This window comes from Condylostylus longicornis, unplaced genomic scaffold (assembly GCF_029603195.1).
Source record: "Condylostylus longicornis isolate FDR11 unplaced genomic scaffold, ASM2960319v2 ptg000011l, whole genome shotgun sequence".
NCBI classification, from domain to species: Eukaryota; Metazoa; Arthropoda; class Insecta; order Diptera; family Dolichopodidae; genus Condylostylus; species Condylostylus longicornis.
Window position 1 is genome coordinate 5,566,745 of NW_026577980.1, and position 18,480 is coordinate 5,585,224.

Below are 18,480 nucleotides of genomic sequence, written 5' to 3' on the forward strand. Positions count from 1 at the left end.
TTGCGTATGATCGAGCAAAGCTTACATATGAAATTTCAAGTAAATCGGTTGAATACTTTCTTCAAAATGGTGAAAAATGTAAAATCGGCCCGCAAATCCGTTTTCGAGCCCTGATCTTTCCAAAAAATTTATATGTTCATTGTTTTAATACGAGGAGTTCATATATTAAATTTCAATGAAATCGGTTGATTATTTCTCTTTATATACATAAAAATGTATATTTGGCCCGTAGTAAACGTCTAGTTGCCGATGCCTGATTTCTTCCAAAACATACGAATTTTTGCGGACGGTTGAGCTGAGCTTATATATAAAATTTCAAGTAAATCGGTTGAATATTTTCTTCAAAATGTTCAAAAATGTAAAACAGGCCCGCAAAAAAGTGCAGTTCCCGAAGCCTGATATATACCAAAAGTTGATCGATCCGTGCCATGGTGGAAACAAACTTACATATAAAATTTCATCAAAATCGGTTCAGCCGAACTTGAGATACACGCGTGCACACACAGACCGACAGACGGACAGACCGACAGACCGACAGACCGACAGACCGACAGACCGACAGACCGACCGACCGACAGGTTGCTAAAAATAGTTTATTTACACTTCCCTACTATGGAGAAGTACGTTTCCACCGAAAACTCGATATGCAAAATTTGTTGCCATCACATAACCTACCTATTGTTTACACAATACGGTCGGTAATGAGCTAAATGATTAAGTTAAAGAGAATTCAATCGTGTTCTATTTTGTACAAATTCTTTAGATTTTAGTTTCTTCACCCTACTTTTTCCATATTGTTCTAAATTACTAGGATGGGTTTTCAAAATTTATTGGTTTCCAAATGCAAAGGGAAATATATGAGTGCTATCTTGAGTAATAAATAAATTTCGTTGTTAAATTGAAAATTTTTTTAAATATATTTGAGTTAAATTGAACAGACTAGCCTATCAGTAGATAAAATTAGTACTCATTATAGCTTATTATTTAGTCACTTATACTATAGTCATTTATACTTAGAATTTACTATAATTTTTAAATACACTTAATTTTACAGTTTTAAACACGTGCCAAAATGTACTAAAACAATTAAATTTTTCTTTATTAAATTTAAAAATTTAATCGCGCCTTCTAGAGATTGTTTTTATTCAAAACTGTTTAAATATTACAAAAGTAAATATTTACTTAGTATAAATATTTAGTTTGCATACCTACAAGACATCGACTTAACACCGAATTTCTTATAACATCTATATACAAACTCATTCTAATTAATCTTAGCAATACAAGACTGCGTGCGATCTTATAAAAATATTATGTGTATTTAATTACATTAATTCGTGTATAGGTAGGTGTTTAACATTTAACAATAGAATATTTTGCAAATAAAAGTACCACATTGTAAATAATACGAGTTTTTTTTATTTATTTTAATACATGAGAAAACTTTTATCTGTTATTGTTACAGGGTATTTTTAATTTAATAGAATTTTTGTTGAATCAAATGAATTAAACCGGTTTTATATTGTTGGCAAATATTCTATAAATAAAACTTAGAATTTGGGTTATTCCATAAAAAAATATTCTTGACTAAATCAATAAACATCATCCTACGCAAATAACTCATAATTTTGTATAAGCTTTTTTCTATGAAACTCAAAAATCTGTTTTTAATAATGACCTTATTTCCCAAAAAATTTATGATTTAATTTGTAAATTTACGCCCATACACAAATAAAGTAGAAAATATTAATAAATAGGTATTATTAAACCGGGTAACACTAGTGGTGTTACCAGAAATATTCAATTTTGTATTATTCTAACTGGAAACAAGCTGAAAAATACAAATTCATGCAGTAACATTGATGTCGTTTTCGAAATATGTTTATACCCACACGAATATTCTTAGCGTTTGTAACGCGAAGAAATAATGGTCTTACTGAGATATAGATTTAAGCGTATGTTTTTGATCAGCGTCGAATTCTGAGTCGATTTAACCATTTAATGATTTATCACAGTAAATGCATGCCAGAACAATATTCAAAGTGAATATGATCCTGGTACTGATCCGTGTAGCTGCCTTACAACTTTAAAATTTATTTGGCTATATCTCAGAAATTACAGAAGCTATAGTATGGAAATTACTCACAAACGAATACATTATTATGGCTATTGTGTTTGATGAAACACGTTAAAATTGCTTTGCTTTAGTAACTGCCATACAACTTGAAAAGTTATTTGGCTATATCTCAAAAACTGTTCAACTAACAGTACTGAAATTTTGTATAAACAAATGTAGTAAAAAGGCAACTGTATTCAGTAAAAGTTGTTGATATCTCATGAGCATTTGTGATGGTTGCCATACAACTTCATAAGCTACTTGTTCATTGCTCTGAAACTATTGAAGCTACAAGAACCCTTCGAATTCTCAGTAGAATGCTTTTAGATTTTATGGGTTTACACGGTTATTACAATATATATATATATATACAAAATATCACTAGACATAAAAAGCAAGATGTTTTAGGAAACTGTATGTCAATTTCCGTCCTTTACTATTCGCGAATAGGAAATGGGAAGAGACTTCCATAGAACCACTTAAAATTCAAAGCACCCATTCGTTTTTTAAAAATTGGTTTCTGTAAAATTATTAAATATTATTTATTTTTTTATCGTATTTTAATTAAATTTTTAAAAATATTTTACACTTTAAATAAAAAATATTTTATAACATTATTTTTACAAGATTTTTAATAATATTAAAACAAGTGTTCAATTAAACGAAAAATAAATAATTGATATTCAATGTGTAAACTAAAATTTATTAATTAACGACCTAATATAATAATTGAAATTTAATTTGAAAATTTTAGTTTTTTCATAACTCTTGTTAACGAAACTACACCGCCCATTATCTTGGCCTCGAAATAAATTTCTTTTTTAAAGTTTTTCAAAAAATTTAAAAATGTTAAAGCAATTTTTGAAAATTATAGTATTACTGTGCTCTTTAATTACACTCTCTGAGCATCAGATGACCGCCACAACATTTTGTAATATGAAAAATGTTTGTCCACGCCGTACATCAGTAGCTTGTAAATATGTTAATGACCCGGTAAGTTTTACATAGATTGGATCATAATTAATAAATTCTTAAAATTAATTATTATTTTCTCATTTTAATTTAATAAATATATAGGGCATTAAATGTAAAACTGGAAAACTTATTTATGTTCCAGCATTAAAAGTTACAGTATCACATAATAAGAAACGTAATTTAATTGCACAAGGTAAAGTAAGAGGTTTTGATCCGGCATTAAGAATGGCATCAATGAAATGGAGTCCACAATTAGAACAAATGGCTAAATATAATGTTATGAGATGTAAATATGGTCATGATAGATGTCATAATACAAATCAATTTGTTAATTCCGGCCAAACTATATTCAAAGCAACAAATTCAAAATTAAGTGTTAATCAATTAATTTTGAAAGCTGTTAATAATTGGTTTAGACAAAAGAATTATTGTACAATGTCATCATGTATAGATTCATATACTAAGCCAACAGAGTAAGTTTGTGAAAAAAATTATTGTATATTCTATAATATCAATTTTATGTTATTATAATTTAATTTAATTTTGATTATTGTGAATTATAGTAAAACTGGAGCGTTTGCTGCAATGGTTAAATATAATAATAATTTTATTGGATGTGCTGCTGCTAAATTCCAGAAAGGAAAAAAAGATATTTTGATATTTACATGTAATTATGCTACAACAAATTTCAGAAATAGAGTAACATATTTCTCTGGCCCAACGGCATCTAAATGTAGAAGTGGCAAAAATATTAATTTCCCTGGGTTATGCTCTCAAAATGAAGTTTATTCATATTAAATGTAATTTGAAAGTGATGGAAAAACTAAAATAATAGTACAATAAAATGAACGTGAATAAAAAAAAATTTTTAATTTTAATTTTAATAATTATACTGTTAAATAACTATTAAATAAAACTTATACATAAAGTTGTGTTAAGGTGTGCTGTCAAATAGAAATGGTATGGCAATTCTCAAATATTCTGTACTCATTTTATGAAAAATTTGGAAAATTTTAAAAGAATCTCTTACGTTGTACTCTTAAAAAATTAAATTTAAATATTTTCTTATTTCAAAAGTAAAGTAAACACCCTGTTGAGATTAGTCAGGAATATTATTATGAAATAAATTTAGCAATATTGCGAAATTATTTGTTGGTATAACAGTTTTTCTAACAATTAAATTAAAATAAACAAAATATTATTGGTCTAACCAAAACGAAATTCAGTTTGTAACTGGTTAATTCCCCTAAAAATTATTTATGTATGGACTTGTATTTCTGTGCTTCTCAGTCATTCCTTTGTTTGGTATGGAAAGAAAAGGCAATATTGTTCTTGATTGCCTCACATATGATCAAATTAAATTAACCTTTCAGAAACCTTTTCATCATTTTGAATATTTACGATTCAAAATGGTTCTTAACATTGCTGTAGATAACCATTATTTTTTGTTTGCATATTTTGCAAAAAATTTTTTGCGATTAATAAATTAAACATAAGGGTAAGCATTAATAGAAAACTTTTCACCTGTGCAAATTTGAAAAAAATTAAGTAATGAATAAAATTTTAATAATTGTTTTAGAAATTCTAAGCGTATTTACTAACATTGGAAAAATGTCAACGCATACATAATATAAATTGAATTTCATTTTTTGCAAATTCAGTTTAACCCGAAAAATAAAAAGAATCGGACGGAGCCGAATTGGTAATTTTGCAAAAATTTTAAGAATTCAGAATTCAATTGCAGAGAATTTTTGAAAATTAATTTAATTTTTAAAATAAACGTGAAATACATCCGGTTATAATAGTTAAAGTTATTTAAAGATCTTATAATGGAATTTAGTAGATAATATTTTAATAGAATTGAAAAGTGGCTCAAATCTCCATAATACGGGTGTATTGTATAAATTTTTGAATAGTTATTGAAATTATTGTAATGTCAGCCTGTAACTTAGTGATCAATAATAATATGTTTTACTTAAGAAGTCTTCACAAATTAATTTAAATTCAATATTGAATCTGGGTTTTTTATAGTGTGTAAAATAAAAAACGAGGTACAACACAAACTCACAAAAGAACAATTCTATATTATTACATTATGTGCACAAAATACAGATATATGGAAAACATGAGATAATGGTGTTTTAAAATTATTTGTGAAAATATCCCATGAAATATAATTCTATGTTCAATTAGAGTTTTAGGCAGAAGATGAGGCAAAGGCGGAAGCTGAGGTAAATGAAAATTAAAATTGTAGTTTTTTCTAAATCATAACTGCACAGTTAATATAAAATTAATATTAACGGTAAAAATAGAATGTGAAATCAAATTTTGGACCCAGCTATTCCCCTACCTATAGGTGAATGTCGAATTCGTTGCTCAAGAGTGACTTCTTTGACTTTATATTACTCCTAATGCAAGCAGAATTATCATTAGAATTTGCTCAAGAAAATTGTATTTAGTTTTTTCAATATTCAAATTAATTTAATATTGTTTAATTTTTTTCTAAATTCTCTGTTAGCAAATAAAAATTTTATTTTTGTAATATAAAATAAAAACATACGGTAATAAAAGTTATAAGAACGTAATAGGGTAGAAATTCTAAATTTATTTGATCAGATGGTGAAAAGAACTGAAAATTATAACATTTAAATGACAATAAACTTGTAGAAATTATAATTTTTAAGGTATGTATGTACCTACATCTGACAAAATATTTCAATGTCAAAAGCCTACTTTCAGAAAAAGAAGTATTAATTTTCAAATTAATACTTCTAATGATTTTGTTTTTGTATCGTTTTGAATATTAACGAGAGAATATTTACGATAATGTAAAGCTAGGTATTATAATTAAAAAATATGAAAAATTAATGCAAAATGAAGTTGAGTACATGAGGTAATTTCAAAAATGACGTATTCCCGATTCTCCCTACACTTGGAGATTTGAAGAGCATACTTTTAAACAGATTTAATAGATTCAAAATATAAACGAATGAAATGAAAACGAATTATCAACTATATTTTTTACTATATTTACTATGTTGCGAAGTGTGCTAAATAATGTAACAAAAATAATAGCCCTAATAGTACATGCCAGGATTGTGGATAAATTAGAAAAGAATCTAAGAGAGGAACAAGCGGGCTTTCGCCAGAACCGGAGCTGTACCGAACACACAAACAATATAAGACTAATTATCGAGCAGTCAGCGGAATGGAACAGTCCTCTGTATGCAGTTTTCGTCGACTTCGAACGTGCCTTCTACACGATCAGGCGAGACGCAATCTGGGGTGCGCTTAAGAAAAATAGAATTCCTACCAAACTAATAAAACTAATTAAGGCGCTTTACAACGAGGCCGAATCAGTGGTGCTACACAATGGCAAGATCAGTTCCACAATCAGAACAATAGTTGGTGTCAGACAAGGATGCCCGCTATCTCCATTGCTGTTCGTCACAGTACTAGATAAATGCATGAGAGAAGCAGCATCACTACGAAAGGGAATCAGCTGGCAGCTCACACATAAATTACAAAGCCTGGAATATGCCGACGATATCATTCTACTGGCTCACTCGGCCAAAGATATGCAGCACATCATAAACAAATTGGTTGAAAGAACAGAAATAATTGGTCTCAAAATAAACAAGGAAAAAACTAAGTTAATGAGAATTAATAATACTAGCCAGGCCCCCATATACGTACAGGGTATTCCGATAGAGAAGGTATCAGAGTTTGAATATCTAGGCAGTACAATTACAACAGATGGAGGAACTGCTAAAGACATAGAACATAGGATCGCTAAGGTTAGGCGCGCATTTAGCAGGCTATGGGCAACCTGGAAGTCAACTCTAATAGCACGCGGAACCAAAATAAGAATATTCAACGCATGTGTTAAATCAGTGCTGCTTTATGGAAGTGAGACATGGTTGGTGTCCAAAGCTAACATGCAAAAAATACAGGTCTTCGTTAACAAATGCCTCAAAATCATATATAAAATATTCTGGCCAAGAACAATTATGAATCAAGAACTATGGCTGATGACAAAACAAGAACCAATAGAGACACAAATAAGAAAGAAAAAATGGAGATGGATTGGCCACATTCTAAGACGCCCAATAACATCGGTTGCACGTGAAGCTCTGGAATGGGGGCCCCTGGGTCGAAGAAATGTGGAAAGACCAAAAGAGACTAGGAAAAGAAGTGTGCACAAAGAAATAGAACAAACAGGCAAAACATGGGCACAAATAAAGAGACTGGCACAGAAGAGAGATAAATGGAGAGGCTATGTTGAAGCCCTATGTTCCCTAGGGGAATAACAAGGATATAAAAAAAAAAAAAAACGATGTTGCGAAGACGCAAACCCTTTTTTATTTATCTTATGTAAAGCTTCAGAGAATATGATTTTTCTTTTTTTTTATTGCCGAAGAAAGGCATGGGTAGAGGAATTCCCACTTAAACTATCCCGGTCCTATCCAAAAACCCGAAGATATCCCTCGGAAAGGCAGATCTGATTTCCCCCACATTGAGAAACCTACGCCCAAGCCGTCTCCACATTCTGATACTCAGAGGAGGTCAGTCACAATGAATGTGCATGGCTATCTCCTCACCGTCCCGGCAGGACTTACACAAAAGGGAGTTTGATTTACCCAGTTTGTGCAAGTGATATTTCACTGAACAATGACCAGTGAAGAAACCAGTAAATGCACGAACCCGATTTCGGTCCATCCCAAGCAGCTCTGAGGAGAACTTCCTTGAGCAAAATGGAAGGAATAATTTTTTCATGATGATATCCCTCTATAGCCTCCCAACGAAGATTTGATTTTTTTTATTATTGTTCTTACAAACTTTATTTCACAAATATCTCTGTTTATATTTTGGAAAGAAATTTGATTAATTAACTTTAGGCGTCTACGTACTTACGATGAAATGCCAATGTGTTTACATGCAAAAATATAAAACCAAAATACAAATACAGTACATATACACGCTTACAGTCTGTAGGCAAAAAAAAATTTTCTCTTGTTTTGGCTCTTGTAAGCGTGTTAGAAAACGTTAAATATTTATTTGTAATTAAATTTATTTTCAATATTTTATTAATTTTTGCGCCATTCACTCAAATATTTTATTATTTGAATGGATGTTGATCGCAATTGTTACTGATATTTCAAAATACAAATCGTAATGGTATTGGTGTTATTTGTTTTTTATATTCTTAACGTAATTATTTAAATAATTCTTAAAAAAATATTTAAAAAAAAAATAGTTGATTCAGATGTCTTATGATTTTCTTATACTATAGTAAACACGTTTTCTTTTTAAATATTTGTTAATATGGCTAATATGAAAATGAAGTTATTAACGTGGTTTTGGGGCCTATTTAGACATAAATTTTGGGTTTAATTAAATAATTACAACAATATAATTAATTTCAGTTAAGTCATGGGTCTAATATTTATATATAAAAGAAAGGTTCCGTGCTAAAGACTTTCCTACTCTATACCTAAATTGATTTGTGCTATTGAGCTTTATTTAAATATTAAGGTTGAATTTACGAAATAGCAGAATTTTTTCGATGTATTTCTGACCAAATTATAAGTTACGAGTATTTTGCTCTTCGAATTTCTATATATGTATTTCGTCATAAAAATCTTGCTAGGGTTTTTGCGTGATTTGGTAGACTTTTGATTGATAGCGGTTGAATAAATTAAATTGTTTTGTTTCTTAACATGAAAAATACTTTTTTTGTCTTGTATTTTTTTAATACTGACTTTGTAATCTTATACTATAAAGAAGCTAAACCTTACTATAAAATAGCTAAACCTATCTTCTGGAAAAATTTTTTTCTTTATACTTATTATTTAATAAATATGTTAATATTGCGTTTTATTAAGGTTTGACAATCTTCCATCCAAATGCCATTGGTAACAAAACAATTTAGACGAGTATTCCAAATATTGTACGCTGAAATTTAATAATGTCATATGTCGAAAATGGCATTTTATCGGACAAAGCGTTTTAAATTTTTTCTTGTTTTTTTTGTTCTCATTTCCATTCCATTTTCTTTTGCATTTAAGATACAAGCTAGTGATTAATTTATTAATATGTTTCTCTTAAGAATTTGTAAACAAGCTTACGAGAGTCTGATGTTTTGACATGGGAAGTTTCATCACAAATCCGTTTTGTAATAACCGAATTGGAATAATATTGAAATGTGATGCAAAAATGAAATAATATGAACAATGTCCTTGTGTATTTTTATAACTTGGACGTAAGATTCTATTTTAAATAGACTCTTTTAATTGATCAAGACTCATTCAAAATTTTAAATATTAGAGATTTTCGCACAACGCAAATATTCATTGTTATGAGTAATGCAGTTTATATGATTGCATTACTCATAACAATAACTGCATTACTCATAACAATTTCGCGTTATCGTTGACAATTTAAGTGCTTAAGAATAAACCTTATTTGAAAAATTTATTTATGAATTAACACAAATATAGCGAAGTTTTCAATATAAATATCGTGATATAAAGGTCAATTCTACTTTTATTAGAAACTTCAACAATAGCTTTTTGCTGACCAACATTTTAGCTTCTCTAAATTGTTTAAAACTATACTCAGTCACAACAACTTAATTGATATGAATAACCACAGGTAATAATTCTACAATTAAATTGAATAGTGAACATTAAAATACCAGTATGTATAATAAATTTGATCAAATTTACATATGAAAGCTAACAAACATATCGAAAATTATGGTAAGCACCCACTTATTGTGAAATTATTGAAAATTTAAAGAATAAAACCTATTATTTTTGTATTTAACTCCAATATTTTTCCAAAAAACACATTTATTTATGATTTCCTACCAAAATGTTTGACACACGCTTAAAAACTATAAACTTATAATTTTAGTAAAATTCTACATTTAATACAAGAGGCGATGAATTTATGATTCATATTACATGAAAAGGTTTTTCAAATAGAGTGAAACTATATACCACAAATAATTTTGCTTTTATATGTTTTTTTTTAATATTTTAAATTTTGAAAGTAAAATGAACAGTTTTTAATCAGTGACGTGACATTTTATAAGAGATAGAATGAAGTAGATAAATTATCATCGCATTCAGAACGAAGTAAGCAATCGAAGTGATCTTTTATATAATACGAGTATTGTTTACGAACGTAAATCTAACAAAAATTATGCACTGAGCATTCTTTTCAAATGTGACAGCATTTAAGTTGTTTCTTTAATGAAATTAGTCATAATGTCATAATACGTACTCATATTGCATAAATATAGGGAAAAATTATATTTTAACGGACATTTAACTTGAAATTAATGAAGTCACTGAAAAAAACAATTTAGGTATGGCGGTTTCGTCCAATTGCAAATTTATAGGTTTATATGATTTGCAAATTTTTGAAGAAATTTGGGAAATTTTCAAAGCTTGGTATCATGTATGGCGAACTGTAAAGATCAATTTGTAAATTCGACGGAAAATTTGTCGTTTAATAATATTATACATAATAACGGCGATTACGATAAAAAAAATCCTCTTTAAATTTAATTACTAAATTGCGGTAGCAAATTTCAAGCAAAATTGAGTGTATTGAGTCTTCCCAAATTTTGTTTTGTTGTTTGTATTTTTGTGTCGAAAATATTTAACAACATTATGTCATGCGCTGCTTTGGCTCTAAAAATTTTGGTGCTTGTTATATTCCCTTTTAATACTTTAATAAGCTTTGTAAAATTCAATAATGAAGATAGATACGACTTAACTTAATATTAAAATGAGCTCATATATGAATTAAGATTGTTATCTAATCGAGATTTGACGCGTCGACACTGCATTATAATTTTCGACACAATTTCATTTTAAAATATTCTAGAAATGATTTATACTACAAATCGATTTGTTTTGAGTTTAATAACCTATTTTAAAGCTTTTGAAATTTTGAAATTATTGTTTTATTTTTCTTTGTTATTTTTTCTGCACATTTTTGTAGTTTTTTAAATTGAGAAAAATTCCCAGCTTTTGTAATAAAAACTATTTTGTTTTTTTTTTTTTTGAAAAAAATTCTTTTTCTTTTTCATTTTTTCCAATAGAAAATGTTGGGATAAGCCATAAAAAGTATGGGTATGTGTGTATGTATTTATGCGTATGGGATGCCAAATATAAAATATTATCAATCTTAAATAGTATTTACAGTTTTATTTAGATAATTTAAGATACAACATAAACCTAAATTTCTAAAATTCGCTGACTTACTTTGCAAAATACTTACAAATTTCTTTTTACTTTCTCCTAATTCTTATGAATAAAAACCAAATGATTTCCGTACAAAAGGTTTAGTCTAAAATTTTTTTTCTTTAAAATAATATGAAAAAATAAATTTTGGTATTTTTAATTTTTAAATCTCTTTTTTTTTTTTTTAAAAAACAAAAAAAAATGTTAAAAATTTCTTTAATTCTAATTTTATATTGTGTAACAAGTGCTCAACCGAGCTTAAAATCTACTGCTAGAAAACTATGTAATATGACAGATGTTTGTCCCAATCGTAGTTCAATTGCTTGTAAATATGTAAAGAATCCTGTAAGTTGTTTTGTGTTTTTTGTTTGTTATTAGAAATCTAAATGTGCGCGAAAATAACATTTTTTACGGACGAAATAATATTATAGTGTGTGAGATTTCGGACTAGCAAGAGACTGCTCCTAAAATTAATAACATTACAATTACGTTAAAATTTAATAACATTACAATTAATTACTAAAATTTTTATTTTTTGAACAAAAAGTAGTGCATGAATGAATCCGGTGTAAACACATCCTTTAAATCACTTTCATAAACTATTGTGAATATTAATCTTAATATTACTATTTTATACCCAGGGGGGTTTTAAGAAAATTATCACCAAAAAAATATTGAAATTTATTAAAATATTGTGCTTAATAAGAGTGTTTTTAATTTATTTATTAATAATAATCTATACCTTACCAACTTTATATCAACCATTTTTATTTTTTAATGTATTGAAGGGTGTAAAATGTAAAGGTGCTGTTTTAAGATTAAATAAAGCAAAAATCTTACATTGGCACAATGCTCGAAGAAATTTAATTGCATTGGGAAAAATCAGTAAATATAAGCCAGCTAAAAGAATGGGTACAATGAAATGGAGTAAACAATTAGAACGTATGGCTATGTATAATGTAATGACATGTAAATTTCAACATGATAAATGCCGTAATACAAGACGATTTCCTCAATCTGGACAAAATATATATTTGGAAAGGAGTCGAGGTAAATTAAAGAAAACAGATGTGATAGCTTTAAATGGAATTAAAGCATTTTTTGCTGAAAGAAAATATGCTAATATGAAAATTATCAAAAAATTTCCGAAAAAGACTAGGTAGGTTTTCATTATCGTTTAAGTTTCAATATTTTAAATATTTTCTAATGCTTACGTAGATACCCAGTTGGCCATTTTACATCAATGATTAAATATAATAGTGATTATGTTGGATGTGCTATGATTAAATTCAGATCGAATGGTAGAAATAAAGCTGTTTTCGCATGCAATTATGCATCAACAAATATTTATGGAAGACCAACATATGTTGCTGGGAGAGCTGCTAGCGGTTGTAAAAAAGGACGAAATAAAAATTATAAGGGTTTATGTTCGAATAAAGAAGTATTTAGTCATTTTATCCATTGAATATTTTGAGCAAATTAAATTATTGGAATTTTATTTCAAACATTTTAAATCTTTTATTTTGAGTTTATAGAGAGTTCAGTCTTTCTAAAGAGCAATGTTTTTTTAATGTTTAAACTTATGACTTATGAAAATATTATACCCACTATTAATTCTTTAAAGAGAGTTGAAAATTCAATTTTAATGGGTATAGAATACAAAACTTAGCCCTACGTTATTCTCTACTCCAAGGTATGTAATTTCTAATTGTAGATATTTCTGCAGGGGTAATTGCTGGGGTCGAATTTGTAAATGAAAAACTTAAAATGAGTCAAATGCACCTTGTAACACTGGATCCTGAAATTTTAAGAAAAATATCGAGATTGTTTTTAAGGCGCTCTTTGTTTTTTCCTGTCCACTCAAGATGGAAGAGCATTTAATTCTATAAACTACGTAAAGCATTTGTTTCTTACAAATCACTTGTGGACTTGCTGAACCCCAAAATGCGACAATTTTTTCGATTGACAAAGCCGTCAATATGAATCTGAGCTTCATTACAGATAACTTTCATTATTTACAAAATATTGCTCAACCATAAAAATGCGTTGTTCTTTTGTGTAGCGCTCCATTTTTAATAACCCTGATCTGTCAGCTGTCACGTTCTATTTTTTTTTTTGGTTGGCAACACTTTACCGCACAATAGCGCAAAATTCAAATCTTGCGTGAATTTATGGACACCCTTTAGAAAGTTTGTTTAAAATTTGTGCATATAAACAATAAATCACTAGTCATTACGTTAAAACGGTGTACAATCCCGGCTCTGATAAATCTCAAAAATAAATACAATTTTAATACGTAAAATTTGTTACGACAATAAATCGTATTTCAGTATTACAATGATGTAAGTAACAAACAGAACTCTATACTTTCATCATTATACTACCTTTAAAACGTCATCCAATATTATTATTTTTTTTTGAATATGGGTTAAATTCGTAATTATTTATTTATCGGCAGTGCTTCGTGATAAAACAAAAAAATTAAAACAATAAAAACAATTTTTCTCTTTATTGTTGTTTTTTGTTATTGATACTATAAAATTCCCGATTCCCATCAAAAATATTTTGTTCTTTCTAGGTAATAAATTTACAGTGAAAACATTCGTTTCATATGAATTCTACATAATTTTGACTTTTAGTCAAAACTAGTACCATGTACGTGGACCTTATACTGCTTATATTCGTATTTTACAGAACCCTTACTTTCACATCAAAATTAAACTAAAATTCGAACTAGGTCATGCATTAAAAATGAACTTTTGTAAAGGCATATGTAAAAATGTTTCTACTATTAAATAATAAATTGATATAAAGAGTTAACAACTCCGTATAGGATAGTTACATAACGAATTCAAGGAAACAATGGGACCCCTTGTTTTATTTGCATTTCTCAAAACTTTTCGCAGAATTCATACAATAAGAAATCGTACGAATTCCACCTGAATAAATAATATTAACACAAGTGGAAAAGATTTATGAGGTATTTGCATATAAAACTATTTTATATAAATACTTACGCTATGATTTTTGGATTATTATAACAATTCAGTGCAAACCAATAAACTTTTAATTACTTTTAGCAAAAAAAAGATTATAGCATCCAAAATGTTCATAATTTTCACAATTCTCATATTAATCTCTGCAATATGCTTGGCACAAGAAACAACTGAATTGGCTCAATATTACTGTGATACGGTCAATTGTGATCCTCAGCAATCAATCGCTTGTCAATATACATCAAATCCTGTAAGTATGCAAATAAATGTATAAATTTAATACTAAATTTTTTATAACACATTTATGTTTTATAATACTTGAATAATTTAGAATATGAAATGTAATGGTCAATTAAGAAGAGTAAATAGAAATCTGATAGTTGATTTTTTCAATAGTAAACGTAATGATATTGCATTAGGTATTGTACCAGGTTATGATCAAGCTGTTAAAATGGAAACAATAGAATGGAATACAGAATTAGAACAAATGGCTAGATATAATGTTATGACATGTAAATTTGGTCATGATAAATGTCGTAACACAGATAATTTTGTACAATCTGGTCAAAATCTTTATTATCAATGGAATACAAATTCAAATTTAAATACTGATGGTGTAGTCTTAGAAGGACTTCAAGCTTGGTTTGATGAATATCAAGATTGTGATATGTCTTATATTGATAGTTATCATAATTCACCGTAAGTTGAATTTATTTCAAATATCATTGCAATATTGTATTCTATAAAATTTTTTAATATTTTTAGAAACATGATTGGGCATTTTACTATAATGGTGAAAGAAGATAATAATAGACTTGGATGTGCTCTAAATAAATATCCATCAGACGGTGGAACTACTTATTTACTTGCATGCAATTTTGCTACAACTAATATATATGATGAACCGATTTATATATCTGGGCCAACTGCCAGCGAATGTCCGGCAGGTACAAATCCACAGTATTATGGATTGTGTGCACCTTAATTTTTTCTTGAATTTTTTTTTATTATTTTTTGAAATCTGTGATTCTTTCAAATGTGATGTTAAATATATAATCCTTTTTTAATATTTTTATATATAATTTTGTATTTGTGTATTCTAAATTTTTGCAGCACGCTTAAGATGCTGTTTTCGAAATTCTAAATGATAAGAGAGCAAATATTTTGGTTCTGATCAAAAATATAAATTTGTTACAAAGAATTACAAAGAAAACTTGTTACAATAAATACAAAGCAAGGAACTTGAGTACAGAACTTTGAGAATGTTTGCTGCTTGATTCTCCCATATTTGGCTAAAAATTAGCTCCAACCTGTATTCTTCACAAGAATACATAAGAAATTCTAGCTGTTAAGGTTACTAAATGGTTAATACGACTAATACGAGTATAAAGGTTTTCCTGCTGGCCCCTAGGATTTGAATCCACTGCAAAAATCCGAAAAGAGTTTTGATTGACCAAATGTAGTATAGATATATCCAATATTGTACGGCCGACACGTTGACTTTAAAAGCTGTAAAGACTTTAAGGAGCTCTTATTGTAAATATAGTCACAACATTTTGCTGCATGCTGTTAAGATATAGCTCATCGATAAAGAAAATCAGAGAAAACGGAGAGTTTGCAGTGTCTGTTGCGTCATGAAGTAACAGTCAGTAGAAGATTGTAACGCTTACACTTTTTAGACTTTACCCTACATTTGCAGTTTCAAGTTCATTCGAAAATTTCAAAGCAAGAGATTTTTGCCATATACTCCATTTTTTTAAATTAATTTTGTATATAAAAAATAAAATAAACATTTCTTATTTATAAAGAAAATATGTGGCAAAGTAAGTGACGTATCATTTCTTAAATGATAAATGATTCATATCGACAAAAATATTAAATAAACAAAGATTGCAATAATTAAAATTTTAAACAAGCCGTTTTTATTTTATTAACCAGTCATAAACAGGGAAAATTCTGGCAAATATTATGGTACAATATTTATTTTTCACTTTATTTCTTAAGTTCTGCTCAACAGTAAAACTCAGCAATAACTCCTCGTAAACAATAAAACACTGACGCACCAGGAAATTGTATTGAGCATGTTGATCCTTAAAATTAATAAAATTGCTGCAAAAGTTCTAACTTTCAGCAGTAATTTTCTTCATTAAAATTTAGAGCTTGATCTTATTCCAATTCTTGACGAATCTTTAATAATTTTAAGTTTGCATTTCATAGCTTTGTCATCTCAAAACTAACTTCGTTTTTTCGGACTCATAATTTCATATATGACCTTGGATTATATTCAAAAATGCAATAATTGTAAAATGTAACAATAACAATAAAATAAAATGTAAACTGTAACAATAATTTTAAGCGATACTGTATAACGAATAATATATGCATTCAGAACTTGATATTTATTTATTTAAATAATTGAATAGAATTAAGTTAAAAAAATTCCCTTGTAGCAAATAATTACAAAAAAAACGGTCGAACAATATAACCAATTAGTCAAAATTCAAATAAAAGAAAAGCTCAATGTCAATTTACATCACGTTTACAATCATAATGTAATTTTAGAGCCTTCTGCTTTTTCAGCTTATACCTTAAATATTTTTCGCATAAGTTTTCGTAGAATATAAACAATTAATTAGGAAAAACTTCCACCTGAGCAAATATATTCAATATGATTTTCGGTGTAAAATGAATTCCGTATAAATACTCTGCGACATAAGGATTCTTGCATTAATCAAGTGCAAACGTATCATTTTCAAATTTCCAAAATGTTTAAAATTTTATTAATTTGTGTATTAAGTTTTGCAATATGTTCAGCTCAAAATCCAACTCAAGTAGCTCAAAATTATTGTAAAACTGTTAATTGTAAATCGGAAACCTCAATTGCTTGTCAATATAAATCAAATGCTGTAAGTATTAGAAACACATAAATCGAAATAATCTAGTAAGTTATTGGAAAAATTACAGAATATGAAATGTAAAGGACAATTACAAAAATTGGATAATGAGGCTATAGTTAAATATTTCAATAGTAAACGTAATGATATTGCATTAGGCAAAGTAACAGGATATGAACCGGCCGTTAATATGCAAACAATCAAATGGAATAAAGAATTAGAACAAATGGCCAAATATAATGTTATGACATGTAAATTTGAACATGATAAATGCCGTAATACAAATAATTTTAGACAATCTGGTCAAAATCTTTATTATATGTGGAGTACAAAATCAAATGTAAATATTAGTAGTGTTGTGTTAAATGGACTTAAATCTTGGTTCGATGAATACAAACTGTGTGATATGTCTTATATTGATAATTATCGGAATTCACCGTAAGTATTTTAATATTCTTAATATAAGCATTATTTCTTTGTTAACAAAAATATTTTTTTTATTATAAATTTTAGTAATATGATTGGACATTTTACGGCTATGGTCAAAGACAATAATAACTATCTTGGATGCGCTCTCAACAAATATCCATCTGATAAAGGAACCACATATTTACTTGCATGTAATTTTGCATCTACTAATGTATTAAGTAGACCTATATATTTATCTGGACCATCTGCTAGTAAATGTCCAGGAGGTAAAAATTCACAATATCCCGGATTGTGTAAATAATTTATCAGTGTTAAGATTCATTATATAGTATTTTGGAATTGCTCTTGCGTTAATTTAGTGCAAGTAGTGCTCTGCAAATTTGAGGCAAACTTTGGTATCAATAAAGGAAACTATGTAATTTTCATTCTATTACAAATTAAATTAGTCTTGTCTTATTACAAATTTTTTAATAGAAAATGTATTGTCCTCAATATTAATTTAATTATTGGGAACCCTTCATATTAATTCAATAATTATTGGGAAAACTTAAAGTAAACTTACAAATAGTTTTCAAATCCTGTCTTAAACTTACTTTTTTGCAACCAAATTTTTTTCCCAAAAATATAATGAAAATAATTTTTTTGAACGTTTTATATAATAACGTATAAAGGTTACTTAAAAATTGTACCTGCATTTTCTAATAATATTCTTCCCTTTTATAATTAAATTATAATTTGAACCTTACTAAAACATAATTTAAATTATTTATTAAATTATCGTAGTAATAAGTTAATTAAATATTTTATTTGGA

General features: G+C 27.8%; 3 protein-coding genes across 3 annotated transcripts; all 3 read left to right on the top strand.

Annotated features, from left to right (window-relative positions):
• The first annotated feature begins 11,637 nt into the window (after window positions 1–11,637).
• LOC129619336 (antigen 5 like allergen Cul n 1-like) lies at window positions 11,638–12,814 on the top strand. Its single transcript, XM_055534578.1, has 3 exons — window positions 11,638–11,694; window positions 12,138–12,508; window positions 12,568–12,814. Exons 1-3 carry the CDS (start codon window positions 11,638–11,640, stop codon window positions 12,812–12,814), a joined length of 675 nt encoding a protein of 224 aa, XP_055390553.1.
• Window positions 12,815–14,454: 1,640 nt separating this feature from the next.
• On the top strand, window positions 14,455–15,330 carry LOC129619337 (antigen 5 like allergen Cul n 1-like). The gene is made up of 3 exons (XM_055534579.1): window positions 14,455–14,595; window positions 14,677–15,044; window positions 15,111–15,330. Exons 1-3 carry the CDS (start codon window positions 14,455–14,457, stop codon window positions 15,328–15,330), a joined length of 729 nt encoding a protein of 242 aa, XP_055390554.1.
• A 1,771-nt stretch (window positions 15,331–17,101) lies between these two features.
• On the top strand, window positions 17,102–18,262 carry LOC129619300 (antigen 5 like allergen Cul n 1-like). The gene is made up of 3 exons (XM_055534488.1): window positions 17,102–17,251; window positions 17,310–17,677; window positions 17,753–18,262. The coding sequence occupies exons 1-3, from the start codon at window positions 17,111–17,113 to the stop codon at window positions 17,967–17,969; spliced, it is 726 nt and encodes a 241-aa protein (XP_055390463.1). The 5' UTR covers window positions 17,102–17,110; the 3' UTR covers window positions 17,970–18,262.
• The last annotated feature ends 218 nt before the right edge of the window (window positions 18,263–18,480 follow it).